Below are 21,224 nucleotides of genomic sequence, written 5' to 3'. Positions count from 1 at the left end.
CAGAGTCCACACTACCATATAATCCAGTTCAAAGCATATAATCTGGATTTTATGTGGCAGTGTAGAAGGGGTCTATGCCTATTAATTTTAGCCCCTTACTACTCACAAGTTGTGCACGCCTCCCCTTCTTCCTGCTCTTCAGACCTTGGAAATCTTCCCTGAGTACACGTACCTGTCTCACTGGTTTTTCAGTGTTGCCATTTGGACATCAATCCAGTCAACTCTCAGAAGCTGATTTCACTATTCAAAAGCATGACAATGTTCCATTGATGAATTTTAAATAACACTTTAAAATTATTTCTTCCCTAACCCAAGACTGAGGAATTTGGAGTAAAACATTTAATTCGAGAGTACATTTTCTCTCCCACATGGCCACCAGTTTAGGATTATGATAGTTTTATCCAAAAATATCTAAGGGGCATTGGGTTGAAGGAGGCTGATATGAAAATCCTGAAGCCCACCTTCATTTAAAAAATACCTGGACATACCATTTAACAATGAAGAACCTGGCAACTACCCACATCTATCAGTTACTTGCTAGCTCTGACAAGAATCATAGGGTAGAAGTGGGTGAGCATGTGTGACTAACTCTTCTCCTGGAAAGATAATTGAAAAGCTCTAAATAATTTATTTGGGTGGCTGTCACATATTCTTCTGGTTACTCTGACATTTTGCTATTGTTTTCTGTGTTTTAAAATTACATTCAAAATAATATTATTGTAAGCCACTATGAGTGTTTTCCAAAACAGCAGGATGCCTGTGAGGCTGTAGTAGAGCAATATGTACCTTCTGAAGCATTTTAAACCCACTTAAATTAATGAACTGGTTCCAAAGGTAAGCTCTCACTGTGTTGCAATAAACCAAATAAGATGAAATCAAATAATGTGTCACCATAAGCGGAGGGTGTGATGGCACACAACAATAACAAGTTGGTCTTGTAGGCTGCTCCATCATTCTACAACAGTGTTTGTTAACCTTTTTAATGCCGTGACCCCTTAATACAGTTCCTCATAAAATTATTTTCATACTTCACAAATGTAATTTTGCTACTGTCATGAATCGTAATGTAAATATCTGATATGCAGGATGTATTTTCATTCACTGGACAAAATCTGGCACAAATACCCAATATGCCCAAATTTGAATACTGGTGGGGTTGGTGGAAGGGGGTTGATTTTGTCATTTGGGAGTTGTAGTTTCTGGGATTTATAGTTCACCTACAATCAAAGAGCATTCTGAACTCCACCAATGATGTGGCACACAGAACTCCCATGACCAACAGAAAATACTGGGTTTGATGGGCATTGATCTTGAGTTTTTGAGTTGTAGTTCACCTACATCCAGAGAGCACTGTGGACTCAAACAATGATGGATCTTGACAAAACTTGGCACAAATACTCAATATACCCAAATGTGAACACTGGTGGAGTTTGGGGAAATTGGACTTTGACATTTTGGAGTTGTAGTTAATTTATAGTTAACCTACAATCAGAGAGTACTCTGAACCCAGCCGACAATGTGTCTGCACCAAACTTGGCACACTACCTATATGGCCAACATTGAAAACTGGTGGGGTTGTGGGGGGGCGGGGTTTTAATTCTGGGAGTTGTGGTCACCAACACCAAAAAGGAAGAGAAGGACAGACGGAGAGATCTTCAGCCTTCTCTGCCAAAAGGGTTCCTAAGACGATCAGAAATATGTGTTTTCTGATGGACTTTGGCAATCCCTCTGAAACCCCCCTCATGACCCCCCAGGGGTCCTGACCCCAAGGTTGAGAAACAGTGTTCTACAAACATCCATTTTTTTATTCTCTTTGGTTTGTAATGGCAGTGCTGTTACGAAACTCATTTTCAATTGCAGTTTCAGACAGATTCCTCCATCCATTATCTTTCAACATCCACAGATAAAAGGATTTTACATATCTCAAATGCATCCAATTAGATAAGCGATCAGCACTTGGCAGGTTATATAAAGGTTCCTTGCAAACAATCAGTTGTCTATTGTGTAGAGTCTAGTAGACACTTGATCTTAATACACCTTAAGGATACGAATTGTTTCATTTCCCAGAACAATTTAGGGGCAAGGTCATTTGGAAATAAAGAAATCCTGTGGTTCTAACAGAGAATCACTGTGATTGTTCCCTGGATTCATTCTGTTAGTGTTCACAAATTGGCAGCTAGTTTCAGGGCGTGGGATATGGACTAGCATTTGTGCCTTACTGTGGTGACTCAGGAATAATGCGTAGAGGCCCTCCATTCTTGGCAGGGAAAGGAGGAGAGAGGAGCTGAAGCTGAAGCGCTAAGGCATGGTCTTCACTAAGATGCTGCAGCTGTTTTCCTGAGTCACTGCCACTGTGGCACCTTGCCCAAAATCTTGGCCAGGCAGCAGAGACTCTGACATGAATTTATGATTTATTTATTTTTTTGCAGAGCAAGAGTATAACCATTAGCAACCAAGGACCAACCAAGGGATGTTGCTACCTGAGGCAAAGGAAGATTCTCCACTACCCAGACACGCACACACACTCCATGTATAGACACCATGTGGGTTGGCAGTTTACTCACAATGGGATTGTGGGCTCCATTATGCCTTAGGACCAGGGTGCCAAACTCATTTTAATTTAGGCCCACATCAGCTTTATGGTTGCCTTCAAAGGAGCAGTTGTTAATTGTAAGACTGGGTTGCTGTGAGTTTTCCTGGCTGTATGTCCATGTTCCAGGAGCATTCTCTCCTGACATTTCATCCACATCTATGGCAGGCATCCTCAGAGGTTGTGAGGTCTGTTGGAAACTATGCAAGTGAAGTTTATATATCTATGGAGTTTCCAGGATGGGAGAAAGAACTTCGAGACAAGAAACCATCAGGATCAGCTAACACCTCCCAACAAAGGATTCTCCTAAGCAGGAAGCAGTCAGGCTTTGAAGCTTCAAGGCCACTCAATGTCAATCAAGCTGGCCAATTGCAACATTCACATTTGCCCCAAACAGACAAAGAGTTCTTTCTCCCATCCTGGACATTCCACAGATATATCATCCACACTTGTCTAGTTTCCAACAGACCTCACAGCCTTTGAGGATGCCTGCCATTGATGTGGCCGAAATGTCAGGAGAGAATGCTTCTGAAACATGACCATACAGCCTGGAAAACTCACAGCAACCTAGTGGTTCTGGCCATGAAAGCCTTCAACAACCAATTGTAATGTTGTTTGTAACTATGTTGCCCTGGCATTGAAAGCCTCACGGGGCACATAAAATGATGTGCTGGGCTGGATTTGGCCCACGGGCCTTGCGTTTGACACGTGTGCCTTAGTGTGGGTAAGAAAGGCCAGTATACCTCTCTTCTCCAAGAGAGACAAATGCTCCACATTCCATTTCTGCCTCACCTCATTCACCACCTGGAGCAGTTGCCTCAGGCTGCTTAATAGAAAAACATGATCTACTGGCTAAAACCGATGCAATGTTAACCTGACCTACCCACACCTATCCCTCAGGCTGTTGTGAGGATGGCGGGATTAACAATCATACAGAACATTGTGCCACAAACATGCAACAGGGTAAGAATGAAAGGCAGGTACTTGAAATAGAAATAGAAACCAGTCTACAAACACACAAGACCACTTGTTCAGATTAGTTCCCTCATCTCCCTGACCTCATGGATCCTATTGAGTTTTTTGTTTGTTTTGAAAAATCAATAGAATTAAAGAGGCAATTTCTCCCTCATCTTTTTGCTGTTGTTGTCTTCATTTTAGGGCAACCCCATGAATGAGACAACTCCAAAATGACCGTAACGTCAACAGCCCTTCTCAGATTTTGCAGACTCAGGACTATAACTTTTTTGATTGAGTCTATCAACTTGCAACCTAGGCCACTTCTACCTGCTATATAATCCAGACTATCAAATCAGATAGTCCATATTATTTACTTTGAACTGGATTATATGAATCTACACTGCCATATAATCCAGTTTAAATCAGATAATCTAGATTTTATATGGCAGGTAGAAGTGGCCTGCACAGGCCCGTAGCCAGGATTTCGTTTCGGGGGGGGGGGGGGGTAAAAAATTTTCAGGGGGGTTTCGGGGGGGCTGAGTTTCGGGGGGGGGGCTGAGTCTGAGTGAAAGAGGGTCTAGCCTAGCAAACCTTTTGTATCATTACCCCAATACCCCCATGCACATGGGATATATTGAGAATGGTGATCAAATCATGATATTAATAAACATAACAGTTTAAATAATGCACCAGTAAGGCCTTTTCGCGAACCACCATGAGAATTTCGGGGGGGGGGGGGCTGAAGCCCCCCGAGCCCCCCCCCCCCCCCGGCTACATGCCTGGGCCTGCATGATAGTGTAGAAGGGTCCCCTGTCCTTCTCTTTTCCTACTGCCCATTCTACCTTACCAAGCATTGTTGTCTTATCTAGTGTGTTATGCCTTCTCATTATACGGCCAAAGTACAACACTCTCAATTTAGTCATATTGACGTCTATGAAGAGTTTGTGCTTGATTTGTCCCTCTCTCTCTGTGCCTTCAAGCTGCACGTCGATCCTATCAATTTAACATGGTTTTCTTGGCAAGGAATTTTCAGTGATGACTTTGCTAGTTCCTTCCTCTGAAATATAGCCTACAGCACTTGGAATTGATTTGCATCTCCCATCCAAATAAAAGTTTGATTATCCCTTATCCAGAATTTCAAAATACTACAAAATCCAGAATGTCCATATGGGTTGCTGAGATAGTGACACTTCTGCTTTCCAATTGTCCAATATAAAACACTATACACAAAATTATTTAAAACATTTTGTATAAAATTACCTTCAGGGTATACAATAATAATAATAATAATAATAATAATAATAATAATAATAACAACAACAACAATAATTTGACAGATCGTGATTTTGTCGATGTTTATTGTTTCCAATTGCTGGCTGAGATCTTTTGGCACGGCAGTTCCTTGAGAAGATTGAAGGAAAAGTTGACAAGGAGAAGACCTAGTTATGACTCAGGAATGGAACCCTGAAGAAGGAGACAGAAGACCTGATTCTTGCAGCCCCGGAGCAAGTCATCAGAACCAATGCCATTAAGGCCAGGATCGAAAAATCAGCAGATGACCCAAAATGCAAGGAAGCTGATGAAACCATGGATCATATCCTCAGCTGTTGCAAGAAAATCGCACAGACGTACTACAAACAAAGACACAACTCTGTGGCCCAGATGATTCACTGGAACTTATGTCATAAGTACCACCTGCCAGCAGTAAAGAATTGGTGGGATTATAAACCCGCAAAGGTCGTGGAAAATGAACATGCAAAAATACTGTGGGACTTTCGAATCCAGACTGATAAAGTTTTGGAACACAATCCACCAGACATCACGATTGTGGAAAAGAAAAAAGTCTGGATTTTTGATGTTGTCATTCCAGATGACAGTCGCATTGAGGAAAAACAACAGGAAAAACTCAGCTGCTATCAAGACCTCAAAATCGAACTGCAAAGGCTCTGGCATAAACCAATACAGGTGGTCACTGGCGCACTGGGTGCCGTGCCAAAACATCTCAGCCAGCATTTAGAAACAATAAACATTGATAAAATCATGATCTGTCAACTGCAAAAGGCCACCTTACTTGGATCTGCACGCATCATTCGAAAATACTTCATACAGTCCTAGACGCTTGGGAAGTGTTCGACTTGTGATTTTGTGATACGAAATCCAGCATATAGTTCTCATTTGCTGTGACATACTGTGCTTTTGTGTCAATAATAATAATTTTATTTCTTATCCACCTCTCCTCATGGCTCGAGGTGTATATGAAACATAAATGAATTTTGTGTTCAGACCTAGCTCCCACTTCAAAGACTGATATGGAACCCAAGTCAAAACACAAACTACTGCATTGACTGGATGCTGTAGGACTAATTTATTTATTTTCTCAGCAGTTGTGTGCTGACTGGATGCTGCAAAACTCATTTATTTGACCAGAGCATCCTCATCCATTCCTATGTGTTGCACTGCTAAGGATCAAGCATGTGGGCATCATCTTATTCTGGATCAGTAAGGAGACTGATGTTACTAGGTTGCTGTGAGTTTTTTGGGCTGTATGGCCATGTTCTAGAAGCATTCTCTCTTGATGTTTTGTCCACATCTATGGCAGGCATCCTCAGAAGTTGTGAGGTCTGTTGGAAACTAGGCAAGTGAGGTTTATATATCTGTGGAATGTCCAGGGTATGAGAAAGAACTCTTGTCTGCTTGAGGCAAGTGTGAATGTTGAAACTGGCAAAAGGACAAGAGGGATCCTCTCACCTCTGCAGGAGTCTATCATATACCATGTAGCTGTGGACAAGTTTACCTAGGGACCACCAAATGTAGCAATGCCCAAACACTAATCAAGGAACATGAAAGGCACTGCAGCTAATTCAACCTGAGAAGTCAGTCATAGCAGAGCACCTGATGAACCAACCTGGACACAGCATATTATATGAGAACACAGAAATGCTGGACCACTCTTAACAACTACCATGTCAGGCTACACAGAGAAGCCATTGAAATCCACAAGCATGTGGGCAATTTCAACATGAAATTGAACAAAATCTGACTACCAGTATTTAAAAAACCCTCTAAAATCAGGACAGTAAATAAAGAGCAACATTCAAAAAGCAGGGGAATTCCAGACAATAATCAATCAGGGCCAGCTAACAAGGAATCCCCCAGGCAACAGAAAGCCAGGCTTTGAAGCTACAAGGTGGCCAACTGAAATATTCACACCTACCTCCAACAGACAAGAGTTCTTTCTCCCACTCTGGACATTCCACAGATACATAAGCCTCACTTGCCTAGTTTCCAACAGACCTCCCAACCTCTGATGATGTCTGTCATAGATGTGGGTGAAACATCAAGAGAGAATGATTCTGGAAATGGCCATACAGCCTAGAAAACTCACAGCAACCCAGTGATTTTGGCCATGAAACCCTTCAACAACAAAGACAGATGTTAGTTTCCCAAGTCAGATGGTAAGTGGTGTCTTTGGGGTATCCCCCACCCCTTATTTGTCTTTTTAGCAGTCCACGGTATCCTAACCTGCTCTTATGGGTTGTAATGTTAAGGAACAAGAATGCGGTTATCATCTTAATCCAAATCAATACGCAGCCTGAAATTTGGTCCTGTCCTGACTAGATACTGTAGGACCCACCTATTTGTCTTTTCAGTAGTCGTGTGCTGACTGACTGCTGTAGGCTCCACTTACTTGTCATTTTAACAGCCCTGTGTTTACTAGATACTGCGGAACTAATTAAATTGTCTTTTTAGTGATTCTGCACTGACCGGATACTGCAGGATCCATTTATTTGTCCTTTTAGCACTCTATGGCCTCTGTCTCTACACATGGCAGTAGTAAACAGCAAGTATAAGGGCATCATCTTATTTGGCGCAATAAGCAGCCTGAAGTCAGTTTCCTAGCTCAGATGGGATCTAGTGCCTTTAAGGTTCCTTTTTTGGGTTGTTTTTTCGGGCTACATGGCCATGTTATAGAAGTATTCTCTCCTGACTCTTTGCCTGCATCTATGGCAGGCATCCATGACATTTTCTCTCCTGACGTTTCGCCTACATCTATGGATGCCTGCCATAGATGCAGGTGAAATGTCAAGAGAGAATGCTTCTAGAACATGGCCATATAGCCCCAAAACCTACAACAACCCAGTGATTCCAGCCTTGAAAGTTTTCTACAATACATTTTAGTTCCACTTGTTTGTCTTTTTAGCAATCCACAACATCCTCATTTGTCCCTGTATATTGTAATAGTAAGGAACAAGTGTGTAGGTATACTCTTTTTCCGAGTCAGTAAGCAGCCGGGAATTCAGTCCTGCCATGACAAGATATTGTAGTAGGTGCTATTTATTTGTATTTTCAGCAGTCCTGTGCTGCCTGACTGCTGCAGGAGCAATTTTTTTTATTTTCAGTAGTCCATGGCATTCTACTCTCTCCCTAACTGTTGTAATGGAAGGGAATGAGAATATGATTATCATCTTATTCTGAATCAGTGAACAGTATGTAGTTCAGTACTCCACTGACTGGATAGGGTCCATTTATTGGTCTTTTCAGCAGTCCTGTGCTGACTGAATACTGTAGGACTAATTTATTTGCTAATCCATGGCCTTCTTCTCTGACCATATCTGTTGTATTACTAAGGAACAAGAGTGTGGATATAATCTTATTTCATATCAGTAAGCAACCTGAAATTTAGTACTGAACTGGCTGGACACTGTAGGACCCGTTTGTCTTTTCAGCAGACTGGATATGGTAGAACCCATTTGTCTGTCTTTTTAGCAATCAAAAGCATCTTCTTTCATCCCTGTCTGTTAAGGAACAAGTGTGGGTATCATTTTATTCCAGTCTGAAGTTCAGTCCTCAGCTGACTGGATGCAGTGGGCCCCATTAATTTGTTGTTTTGGCGGTTCACGGCATCCCCATCTGTCCTTATGTGTTGTATTGCTAAGGAATAACTGTGTGGGCATAATTTGATTCTAGATCAGTAAGCCAGCCTGAAGTCAGTTTCCTAGATCAGACAGGATCTGGTTCCTTAGTGTATTTAGGTCCCTTTTCTTGCTCCATTCAGTTGTCTTTTTAGCAGTCCAAGACCTCCTGATCTGTCCCCATCCGTTGAAGTGCGAAGAAACAACCCTGTTGGTATAATTCTAGATCAATATGTAACCTGACAGTAAGTCCTGACTTGTCTGGATGCTGTGAGACACATGTATATGTCTTATTTTAGCTATCCAAGACCTCCCTATGTGCTGTATTGCTAAGGAACAAAGTCTGCAGTAAGCAGCCTGAAGTTAGTTTCCTAGATCAGAAGGGATCTGGTGCTTTAGTGTATTCAGGTCCCATTTTTCTGCTTCATTTGGTTGTCTTTTTAGCAGTCCAAGGCAGTCCATCTGTCCCTGTGTGTATTGTTAAGGAACAAGCATGAAGGTATCATTTTCTTCCAGATTAGTAAGCAGCCTGAAATTAAATTTCCTAGATTAGGCAGGATCTTATGCCTTAGGGCATTTAGGTCCCTTTTTGCTCGATTTGGTTGCCTTTTTAGCAGTCTTGTTTTTCCCCATCTGTTTCAGTGTGAAAAAAACAACCTGTGGGGGTATCATTCCAGATCAATATGCAACCTGAAGTTCAATCCTGAGCTGTCTGGATGCCGTGGAACACATTTATTGGTCTTTTTAGCAGTCCAAGGCCTCCCCCATCTGTCCCTGTGTGTTCCCATCTGTCCCGAGGCCTTCCCATCTGTCCCTGTGCTAAGGAACAAGCATGAGGATATCATTTTATTCCAGATCAGTAAGCAGTCTGAAGTTAAGTTTCCTGGATTAGTTTTCTGTCTGATGCCTTAGGGCAGGCATGGGCAAACTTTAGCCCTCCAGGTGTTTTGGAGTGCAACTCCCACAATTCTTAACAGCCGGTAAAGAGTAGCACTCCAAAACACATAATAAATAATAGAATGCCTCTGACTGTGTGGATCACAATAAATTGTGGCAAGTTCTTGGTGGTATGGGCATATCAAATCACCTTGTCTCTCCCCTGAGGAATCTGTATAATGACTGATAACTGGGAAATAGAGGGAGAAAATGTGGAGGCAGTGACATCCCTACCAAATGCCCAAGGTAGACTATTTCCCAGCCCAACTTCCTCCCCTGAGAGCTGACTAGATTCCGGCCGAGCGGGGGGAGGGAAGGTTCCAGAGAAAGGGGGTGCTATCCGAGCCGTGTGGGGAAGGAGATTTGCGGATCATAAACATCCCAGGGAGAAGCGCAACAGAGTCCTTGCGACCCTGGAAAAGGTGGGTAGTGGTAGGCTCCTTGGCAGCCCCCTTGGTCTTAAGGTCCTGTTGATTAATGCCAGATCCGTTAATGGTAAGACCGCAGCCATCCAGGACTTGATCCTGGATGAGAGGGCGGATCTGGCATGCATCACCGAGACCTGGTTGGACGAGGTGGGGGGTGTAAACCTTTCCCAGCTGTGTCCTCCAGGTTTCGGAGTGCATCAACAGGCCAGACAAGGGGGGCGGGGAGGAGGGGTCGCAGTGGTCTTCCGGCAATCCATCGCCGTGACCAGATGCGTTGTCCCGCAAGCTGCTGGGTTTGAATGCGTCCACTTGAAGGTGGGGAGCCGTGACAGTGTGGGGTTCCTGCTGGTGTATCGCCCACCCCGAGATCCAGCAGCTTCCCTGGCTGAGCTAGCGGAGGTGGTCTCTAATTCGGCCTTGGTCTCCCAGCGCCTGGTGGTGCTGGGAGACTTTAACATCCACGCCGAGACCACTTTATCTGGCGCAGCTCAGGACTTTATGGCCACCATGACGGCCATAGGACTGTCACAGATAATATCTGGCCCCACGCATCAAGCTGGGCACACTCTCGACCTCGTCTTTGTGGCGGACGACGAATTGATCAGAGTGGAAGATCAAAACATCCTTCCAGTGTCATGGTCTGACCATCATCTGATCACATTTAGACTTACTGCGACCCTAAACCTCCGCAGGGGTGGAGGACAAATTAAGATGGTCCGCCCTAGGAGACTGATGGATCCGGATGGATTCCTGAGGAATCTTAGGGTTCTTCCTGCCTTGGAGCCTGGCGATTCTATCGACGCCTTAGTAACTCTCTACAACGGGGAGATGGCCAGGGCGTTAGATACGATCGCACCCGAACGCCCCATCTCGTTGCATTGTGACAGGCCATCTCCTTGGTTCACCGAGGAGTTGGCTGTGATGAAGCATACGAGAAGGGGGCTAGAGCGCAAATGGAGGAAATCTCGAGACGTGTCTGACCGAGCACGGGCTAGAGCCTCTCTTAAGGCATACTCCGTGGCCATACGGGCGGCCAGGAAGTCATTCACGACCGCTCATATAGCATCTGCAGCAAATAGATCATCGGAGCTGTTTCGGGTCGTGGGTGAACTCCTCCACCCACCAGCGGTGGAGGAGGTCCCCGACGACCCCACAGCTCGGTGTCGCGATTTCGCACACCATTTTGCAGATAAAGTCGCCCAGATACGCCTCGAGCTCGACTCCAATTCCATCGCAGTGCCAGAAGAGGTGACGGAGGCACCTGCTTGTCTAACTTTATGGGATTCTTTTAGGCTTGTTCTTCCTGAAACCGTGGAGGAGATCCTTGGGGCTGTGAGAGCGACCACCTCATCCCTGGACCCATGCCCATCCTGGCTCATTAAATCAGCCAGAGGGGGGTTGCTTGACTGGTTTGTACCGATTATCAATGCATCGTTGGAGCAAGGAATTTTTCCATCTAACCTGAAGCAGGCCGTGGTTCGCCCACTTATCAAAAAAGCTTCCCTTGACTCCTCGGTGCTGAATAACTACAGGCCGATCTCCAACCTCCCCTTTTTGGGTAAGGTGCTGGAGAGGGTGGTCGCCTCTCAGCTCCAGGGTTTCCTAGACGATACCAACTACCTAGATCAGTCACAGTCTGGTTTCAGGCCTGGTCATGGCACCGAGACAGCCTTGGTCGCCTTGGTGGATGACCTCCACAGAGAGCTGGACAGGGGGAGTGTGACTCTGCTGGTTCTCTTGGACATCTCAGCGGCTTTCGATACCATCGATCATGGTATCCTTCTGGGTCGTCTCTCCGGGATGGGCCTTGGGGGCACGGTTCTGTCGTGGCTCCAGTCCTTCCTGGAGGGACGAACTCAGATGGTGAAGCTGGGAGATGCCTGCTCTGACCCCTGGCCTTTGACCTGTGGGGTCCCGCAAGGCTCTATTTTGTCTCCCATGCTTTTTAACATCTACATGAAACCGCTGGGAGAGGTCATCCGGGGTTTTGGAGTTGGGTGCCATCTCTACGCAGATGACACGCAACTCTACTACTCTTTTCCACCTAATTCCAAGGAGGCTTCTCAGGTGCTAGGTGAGTGCCTGGCCGCTGTGTCGATCTGGATGAGGAAGAACAAGCTGAAGATCAATCCCGACAAGACAGAGGTCCTCCTGGTCGATCGTAAACCGGATCGGGGTATAGGGTGGTTACCTGTGTTGGACGGGGTTACACTCCCCCTGAAGCCACAGGTCCGCAGTTTGGGTGTCCTCTTGGATTCCTCGCTTACACTTGAGGCTCAGGTGTCGGCGGTATCCGGGAGGGCCTTTGCGCAACTGAGACTTGTGCGCCAACTGCGACCATACCTCGTGAAGGCTGATCTGGCCGGGGTGGTCCACGCCTTGGTCACCTCTAGAATGGATTACTGCAATGCGCTCTACGTGGGGCTGCCCTTGAAGACGGCTCGGAAACTTCAATTGGTCCAGCGGGCAGCAGCCAGGATGCTAACCGGGGCTCATTATCAAGAGAGGTCTACCCCTCTGTTTAAGGAGCTCCACTGGCTGCCTTTTATTTTCCGAGCCCAATTCAAGGTGCAGGTGCTTACCTACAAAGCCCTAAACGGTTCGGGACCACCCTACCTGCGTGACCGCATCACCATCTACGAACCCACACGCTCGTTACGGTCATCCGGAGAGGCCCTGCTCGTGATCCCACCCACGTCGCAAGCGCGCTTGGTGGGGACGCGGGACAGGGCCTTTTCTGTGGCGGCCCCCAGACTTTGGAACGCCCTCCCAAAAGATCTCAGACAGGCCCCCACTCTAGCCGTTTTCAGAAGGAATTTAAAAACTTGGCTGTTCCGTTGTGCCTTCCCAGACTAGAAATCCCCACCTAAGTCCTAGTAGCACCTTAGCATAATAAATTGTCGCTGCACACTGCACTTTCAACCTTACGTGCCTCCTACCATTTCAGCACTTTTAACCCTTGTACCCCATTGCGCCGGCCGAACCTGTTTTAATAATGTCCTGACGTTCTGCCATTGTCGTTATTTGCTTATTTGCTTACTGTTGATTTGCTTAGTTATTGTGGAGTTATGATATTTTGCTTACTGTTTGATTTGCTTTGTTATTGTGATGTTACGTCCTTTATTGTATTGTGTTTTGAGGCTTCGGCCTGTGTAAGCCGCATCGAGTCCTTCGGGAGATGCTAGCGGGGTACAAATAAAGTTAATAATTAATAATAATAATAAATAATTTGTATTTCTAGGTGCAAAGATTACTGCAGACGCAGACTGCAGCCAGGAAATCAGGAGATGCTTACTTCTTGGGAGGAGAGCAATGTCCAATCTCGATAAAATTGTGAAGAGTAGAGACATCACACTGGCAATGAAGGTCTGCATAGTTAAAGCAATGGTATTCCCCATAGTCACCTATGGATGTGAGAGCTGGACCTTAGGAAAGCGTGAAGGAAGATAGATGCTTTTGAACTGTGCTGTTGGGGGAAAGTTCTGAGAGTGCCTTGGACCGTGAGAAGATCCAACCAGTCCATACTTCAGGAAATAAAGCCAGACTGCTCATTGGAGGGAAGAATAGTAGAGGCCAAGATGAAGTACTTTGGCCACATCATGAGAAGAAAGGAAAGCTTAGAGAAGATAATGATGCTGGGGAAAATTTATTTATTTATTTATTTAGCAATTTTGTATACCGGTCTTCTCCCCTCTATCAGGGGACTTGGGCCGATTTCCAACAATAAAATCACAAAACAATAATTAAAAACATCATATAACATATTCAATTAAAACGTTATAACAGCAAAATGCAATCACATAATAACAATGGTCAGTCGTCATAGTGAATTTGTTGTCCATCATTCATCATCATCTATCCAATCACAGAAATATTGATTCACTCATCGAAAGCCAAACCCCATAGCCAGGTTTTCACCCGTTTTCTGGATGACAGAATGGAGGGGGCAGTTCTGAACTCCAGTGGGAGAGAGTTCCAGAGTCGAGGGGCCACCACCGAGAAGTCCCTCGTCCCTCGTCCCGACCAGACGCGCCTGAGAGGCTGGTGGGACCGAGAACAGGGCCCCTCCAGACGATCTTAACAACCTAGATGGTTCATAGGGGAGAATACGTTCGGACAGGTAAACAGGGCCGGAGTCGTTTAGGGCTTTATAGGTTAACACCAGCACTTTGAATTGTGCTCGGAAGCTAATTGGCAGCCAGTGGAGCTGGCGCAACAGGAGTAGTATGCTCCCTGTACCCTGCTCGTGTTAGCATTCTCGCTGCCGCACTATGGACTAGTTGGAGCTTCCAGGCAGTCTTCACAGGCAACCCCACGTAGAGAGCATTGCAGTAATCTAAACGGGATGTAACCAAAGCGTGGACCACCGTGGAAGGAAAAAGGAAGAGGGGCCGACCAAGGGCAAGATGGATGGATGGCATCCTTGAAGTGACTGGCTTGACTCTGAAGGAGCTGGGGGTAGTGACAGCTGACAGGGAGCTCTGGCGTGGACTGGTCCATGAGGTCACGAAGAGTTGGAAACGACAGAACGAATGAACAACAATAATAAATAAGGAGCGAACCAAATAGTTGTATTGCATTTTAAAAACACAAAACCCCCCACAAAGTTTGCAAACTTGGCATTCTATTATTTATTATGGTCTGCTGTGGACTCATCTTGTTGTGTCTCAAATAATAACAAATAATAGAATGCCAAGTGTGCGAACTTTGTGGGGGTTTTGTGTGTGTGTGTGTTTTTAAAATGCAATTCAACTGTTTGGTTCGCTCCTGGCACGATAAATGACCAAATCAGCTCCGGCCTGACTTTGGGTCGCCGTCCCCCTTCATGGGCGCTCAAGAGGGAAGAGGGAGGCTTGGCTTCTCCTTGAGCGGCGAGGCGGGGGGCGGTCCCGGGAGGCGCGCTCCGTCATAATGGAGCGGAGAGCGGCGGGTGGCGAGTAATAGCCGCCGTGACAATAATCCTAGTGGCGGGAGCGTGACTCAAGGAGGAGCTGTGAGGCGAGGCGCCCAGAAGTTTCCAGCCGGGCAGCTGCTGCTCCTCCTCCCCTGTCTCCTCCTCCTCCTCTTCTCCTCCTCTGCTATTTCCAGACCCTTCCACCCCCTTCGCCGTCCCCTCCCTCTCTCTCCCTCCGAGCCATAAAGGGGCTTGGCGGGTGGGGCGGCCTCGCTTGCTTGCCCAGTGCATGGCTGGCGAAGGAGGAGGAGGCGCCGCAGTCGCAGCAGCAGCAGAAGAGGCAGCAGAAGAGGCAGAGCTAGGAGCAGGGACAGCCGCTCTCGCAACAGTAGCAGCAGCAGCACCACCAGCAGCAGTAGGATGAGCGCGGCGGCGCAGTCCCCGGCGTTGCGGCCGACCGAGGCCGGTGGGGCGGGCGAGCGGGAGCCGCTACCGCCCGGTTGGGAGGTGAAAATCGACCCGCAGACCGGCTGGCCCTTCTTCGTGGACCACAACAGCCGCACCACCACCTGGAGCGACCCCAGGCTGCCGCAGCAGGGCGACCACCGCAAGGTACACACACAAACCTCCCCCCAGGCCGGCTTCCCGTCCTTATTAAAGACGCGAAGAGGCTCCGATGAGGACTCCAAGGGCAAGGGGTTTCGCCCCAGACTCGCCTTGAGTGGGGAAACTCCACCAGAGGGAAAGGGAGGCGGGGAAACAGGCTCAGAGAAACTTCCTTTGGGAAATGTCATTTTGTAGCGACTTCTTCTCAACCCAAACATGACCCCAGAGTCTCCCCCTGGCATACAACTCCTCCCCAACTTGCTTTGACCTTTCTATGTCTTGAATGGAATTAGTTGTGACATTTGGGAAAGAACCTTGCTTAGTACATTGTAATTACTTGCCTTCTTTGCCTTTCATGGCTGGCCTTTCACTTACTTGACAGGTTTTTCGCTCACTACTTCATCACACTAGAGAATGAATCCACTTTAAATCCAGTTTCTGCCTCCTGCAGAATTCTGGGGTTTGTAGTTTAGTGAGGCTGTTAAAGAGTCCCCCCAAACTACCAATCCCATAATTCTTCAGGAGGAAGCAACCAGATTTAAAGTGGATTCATTCTCTAGTGTGATTAGGTCCTTACTTGTCTTTTTTACCTTTATAACTGGCTTTTCAGGGCCCTTCCACACCCCTATATCCCAGAATATCAAGGCAGAAAATCCCACAATATCTGCTTCAAATTGGAATATATGGCAGTGTGGACTTGGATAACCCACTTCAAAGCAGATATTTGTGGGATTTTCTGCCTTGATATCCTGGGATATAGGGCTGTGTGGAAGGGCCCTCCTCACTTGTCTTCTTTACCTTTATAACAGGCTTTTCAGGGCCCTTCCTCACAGCCATATATTCCAGAATATCAAGGCAGAAAATCCCACATTCCCTTCTTTGAACTGGAATATTTGAACTGCGTTATCTGAATCTACACACTCAGATAATGTGGGATTTTCTTCCTTGATATTCTGGGATATCAGGCTGTGTGGAAGGGCCCTCCTCACTTGTCTTCTTTACCTTTATAACAGGCCTTTCAGTTACTTTGCCTTTTGCTTACTTGATTTATTTACCTTTATGACAGGCCTTTCACTTCTCTTATTTGCCTTTATAACTGGCCTCTCAGGGCCCTTCCGCACAGCCCTATATCCCAGAATATCAAAGTAGAAAATCCCACATTCCCTGCTTTGAACTGGAATATATGGCGGTGTTGACTCAGATAACCCAGTTCAAAGCAGATATTGAATTTTCTGCCTTGATATCCTGGGATATAGGGCTGTGCGGAAGAGCCCTAAGTTACTTCTCTTCTTTGCCTTTCACTTACTTGATTTATTTACCTTTATGACAGGCCTTTCACTTCTCTTCTTTGCCTTTATAACTGGCCTTTCAGGGCCCTTCCACACAGCCCTATTATCCCAGAATATTAAGGCAGAAAATACCACAATATCTGCTTTGAACTGCGTTATCTGAATCTACAAACTCAGATAATGTTGGATTTTCTGCCTTGATATCCTGGGATATAAGGCTGTGTGGAAGGACCTTCAGTTACCTGATTTCTTTACCTTTGTGACAGGCCTTTCACTTCCTTGCCTTCATGACTTGCCTTTCACTTACTTGATTTATTTACCTTTATGAAAGATTTTTCAATTACTTGCCTTACTTTGCCTTCGAGGCTGGCCTTTCAGTTACTTCTCTTCTTTGCCTTTATGGCTGGCCTTTCAGTGACTCGCCTTTTCTTACCTTAATGGCTGGCTTTTTACTTCTTTTTTTTACTTTTTTTTTTTGGCCTTCATGGCTGGCCTTTCACTTACTTCTCTTCTCTGACTTCATGGCTGACCTTTTGCTTACTTGCCTTCTTTGCCTTCATAGCTGGCCTTTCAGTTACCTTAGTATCTTTACCTTTATGACAGGTTTTTCATTTCTTTGCCTTCATGCCTGACTTTTCAGTGACTTGCCCTTTTTTACCTTTATGGCAGGCCTTTCAGTTACTTCTTTGCCTTCATGGCTGGCCTCTCAGTGATTTGCCTTTTTTACCTTTATGGCAGGTCTTTCAGTTACTTTTTTGCCTTCATGGCCAGCCTCTCAGTGATTTGCCTTTTTTACCTTTATGGCTGGCTATTCAGTGTATTTACTTGCCTTCTTTGGAGGTAAAGGTGAAGGAGATTGAGGAGGGAGGACTAAACGTGGGGCAGTGATGTGTGTGTGTTTTGAGGGAACCCACTTCGGGCCCTTCTGGCCCTATATCCCAGGATCTGATCCCAGGTTTTCTGTTTATCTCACATTATCTGTCAGTGCGGACTCCTATAAGCTGGTTTAAAGCAGAAAACCTGGGATCAGATCCTGGGGTATAGGGCATTTATTTTTTGACCCCCAAAGTTGAGTGCCTGGGAGAAACATGACCCTGATTTCTCCTCACAGGTTTCAGAGAGTAGACCAAGATCCTTGAGGCAGACTTCGTGAGTTTGTACGTGAGGGGAGTGTGTGCCTATGGCCCAAAGTATCTTTGTGTGTGCAAAGCTTTGTTCACTCCCTTCTCTGTGACACTGCTGTGGTGACTCAGGAGTAGTGCTTTGAGGCCCTCCTCTCTCTGCTTCTTGGCAAGGGAAGGGGCTCCGAAGGGCAGTGCCCAAGGAGTCCTGCTGCTCTTGCAACTCCTGGTGGCGCCGCTTGAAGGGCAGCAGCACGCCAGCGCTTCTTTTGCCAATGCAATGATGATGATGCCGCCGCAATCGGGGCAGTGCCAGGAAAAGCCTGTCCTCCTCCCTCACCCCCTTCCTCCCCTTCGCCCTCCCTCAGTACATGGCAATGCAGTGAGGCTAGGAGCTGGCTTTTGTCTCTGACGCACTGCAGTCCTTTTTTGTGCCTTAAATCATTTGATACCTCAGTCCTCGCAGTGTTTATTTAAAGTTGGCGAAGTTGAACTCTCAGCTTGGAAAGACCAGGCAGACTTCTGGTGTATTTGGGAGCCCCAGTATGCAGCTCAAGCAAGATTTCTTATAAATAGCTTTTCTTTTCTTTTTCTTTTTCTTAACTTTTCTAGTTAAAAAGAAAGGAAAAAAGAGAGGAAAAAGTGGAGATGGGAAAGGTTATCTTCTAATAGATCAGTGGAAAAGAATACTTTGCATTTACTTCACTTCACTTGCATAGATCCTCGGATGTGTAGATTATGTAAAAGCAAATGTTTTTTATTTCCTTTTTCCATAGTCTGGTTATGCAATGACAGGATGGATAGGAAATAAAGATCGTAGTGGAAAATGATTGTTGGGATTCCTTCTCTTCACAATTTTTTCCTATCCTGTTTGGAGCTCAGTAGTGTTTGGGTGGAATAAAGGCCTACCTTTTGGAGACACATATTTATAATGGTCAGGAGTATGACTTGCATAGATTGGGGGATTTTTGTTGGTTTCTTGAGATTGTCAGAAATCCACTAAGTGTTTACTTAGAGAGATGGATTATTTCTAAACTGGAAAAAGATTGGCTTTCAACCTGAAAGTCTCATATTTTCAATTACCGGATAAAGTTTCTGATGTTCTGGAAAAGAGGTTGTAGCCTAAACATGAGACAGTGTTTCTAGTCTGAGAGTTAGAAAGCTAAATGCTTTCGCTAAAGCAGTGGTTCCCAACCTGTGGTCCATGGACCACCAGTGGTCCCCAAGAATGAAAATATGGTCCGCGGCTTCACCATTACTACACTGTTTCCTCGAAACCAGGCAGCAACGAGAGCGGCCAGTCTCGCGAAACCCTCTTATAGTGCCAAGGCAACAGGGATGTCAGGAGGGGAGAAGCTGACGAAAGATTACTATTACCACATCAGCTCTGGATGATTAAATATGGTTTTCTGTGGGCGGGCAGATTGCGACTACTGGATGGCATATGTTCTGTATCAGAAACAAGAGCAGATGGGATCTATCCAATGCAATTTTCTGAAGCAGCACCCCAAATAACCAAAACGGAATCTAAAGTTGTCTGAAAACTGGTTTGTAACCCTTTTGGTACTAATGTTGGACAGTGGTCCCTGGTCAAAAGAAGTTTGGGAACCCTTCACTAAAACAAACCACAATGATATTTCTTTTGAAACTAGTTAGATCACTCTCATGTTATAAATGCCTTAGGCTCTGCACAAAAAACCCACAAATGACATCCAAAGTAGAGCATGTCTTCCTTAGGGTAGATCTATGCTGCCCTGTATCTCAGGGTCTGATCCCAGATTATCTGCTTTGAACTGGATTATATGAGACTGGATCTACACTGCCAGATAATCTGGGATAAGCAAATAATCTATGAGCAGATCCTGGGATATAGGGAAGTGTAGATCCAGCCTTAGTTTAATATTTAATTCTACCTAAGCAGCTGAAGGGAGCTGTGCCCTACAGGCAATAGATTAGAGATATACAGAATTGATTGTGGACAGAATTGCTTGTAGAAATTAGCACACAAGAAATTGGTTGCTATGTTCATCACCTTACATGGTCATTTGCTCAAGGAAACATCCTGGTATGCCTCATATGAATTGTAAAATGCTGCATTGATAATTCCTTCAGAAAATTCTCATTTCTTTGTGGGAATATAACTGAAAGGTGCGACATGAGGAATCAATTCCAATGGATTTACAGGCAATTCAAAATTTTAAAACAAGGACATGACTATCTGTCCATTTTAAAATATATGTTGGGAAGAGCCATTAACAGTTGTATTTTCCCCCACTATTAGATTCTGTTATTGACCAGGGTATCTTGAACCTATTTTGAAGCTTCTAACTCATTAGGAAAGATCCCAATAATTTTTCTAACCCATTTAAAGTAATATTTTATTAAAATCTGAATGAATTTAATAAAATCTGACCTTAAATGGTGGTGCAGTGGGTTAAACTGCTGAGCTGCTGAACTTGCTGACCAAAAGGCCAGGTCCAGATAAGAACTTTGCACTTGTTCTTGTACTTTACTACTTATTTTCTCTTAATGAAGTAATGCAGTTTAGGACTTCGTCCAGTTTTTATAATTTAACATTTGTCTGTCTGCTCTGGGGATCAGTGTTGCTGCCATGTGGCATGCAAAGAATTGGATGAATCAACAGATTCAAATGCCATGAAAAAGAAGAAGATGGAAGAAAAACAACCTGGATGGCCATGCTCTAAATGTGATATCAAGGAATGTTTCTTTTTTATTTTGTGAATTTTAGTTGAGGAATGTCATATTGCAATTGAGAATTCACAATATCATTGGAAATAATGGGAAGACTATATATTGTCTTCTTACTGGTATAATGGCATTTTATGTTACATTAATGTCAGATTAAATTAGGATTTATATCACCGGAGTTCCGGCTAAAATACCTGTAACAAGTGGAGATATGCACTATTTTACCACCTACTAAAGCCTCACTTATAGTTTCCATGTGACAACTAGTCAAAGTATTTCTATATAGCTGTGGCCCATGTATGGGAAGAAAAAGTGCAATATTTGGATTCATACCAACATTTGAAGACTGTCTTTGATAAATACTGCACATTCTGGCAGTGACTAGTGCTTGCATGCAGACAATGATGCTGATACATCTCATTGCCTTCTACCACTCAGTGCAGAAGCTATATGCAGTCACTGTCAAATAGAATAACTATAGTGCCTTCTCTAGTCTTTTGTAAGTTTGAATAGATCTTTAGTGCATTGACATTCTCAATATGGTCTTAATATAAAACTTTGCTATGGTATGTTCTTGGAAGGCAGACAAGGAGAACGCTTTATTTCTACCATGTGGTTTAAGAAGTTGGAGCATTGATTGTTCTGTTCTAGAGCAAATATTCGTAAAGCATTCCCATTAGTCCACGGGTTCTTAACCTTTTTTGTTTCATGAACGTCTTAGCCAGCCAGTTTTAAAGGTGAAAACCAAGGACCCCCCTTTTCAGAAGGTAGCAACAGATAG

General features: G+C 44.9%; 1 protein-coding gene across 2 annotated transcripts in view; it reads left to right on the top strand.

Annotated features, from left to right (window-relative positions):
- Positions 1-14,831: 14,831 nt before the first annotated feature.
- Positions 14,832-21,224, top strand: part of BAG3 (BAG cochaperone 3) — a 34,202-nt gene continuing 27,809 nt past the window's right edge. The window contains exon 1 of one of the 2 annotated variants that reach the window (XM_060768534.2): positions 14,832-15,330. In XM_060768534.2, the coding sequence (XP_060624517.2) occupies positions 15,139-15,330 (192 nt within the window). In that variant the 5' untranslated portion in view covers positions 14,832-15,138. The remainder of the gene's footprint in view (positions 15,331-21,224) is intronic. The other variant, XM_060768533.2, reaches the window with a different exon arrangement.

The sequence above is a fragment of the Anolis sagrei genome, chromosome 3 (genome assembly GCF_037176765.1).
Source record: "Anolis sagrei isolate rAnoSag1 chromosome 3, rAnoSag1.mat, whole genome shotgun sequence".
Lineage (NCBI taxonomy): Eukaryota > Metazoa > Chordata > Lepidosauria > Squamata > Dactyloidae > Anolis > Anolis sagrei.
This window is presented reverse-complemented; position numbering and strand designations above follow the sequence as displayed.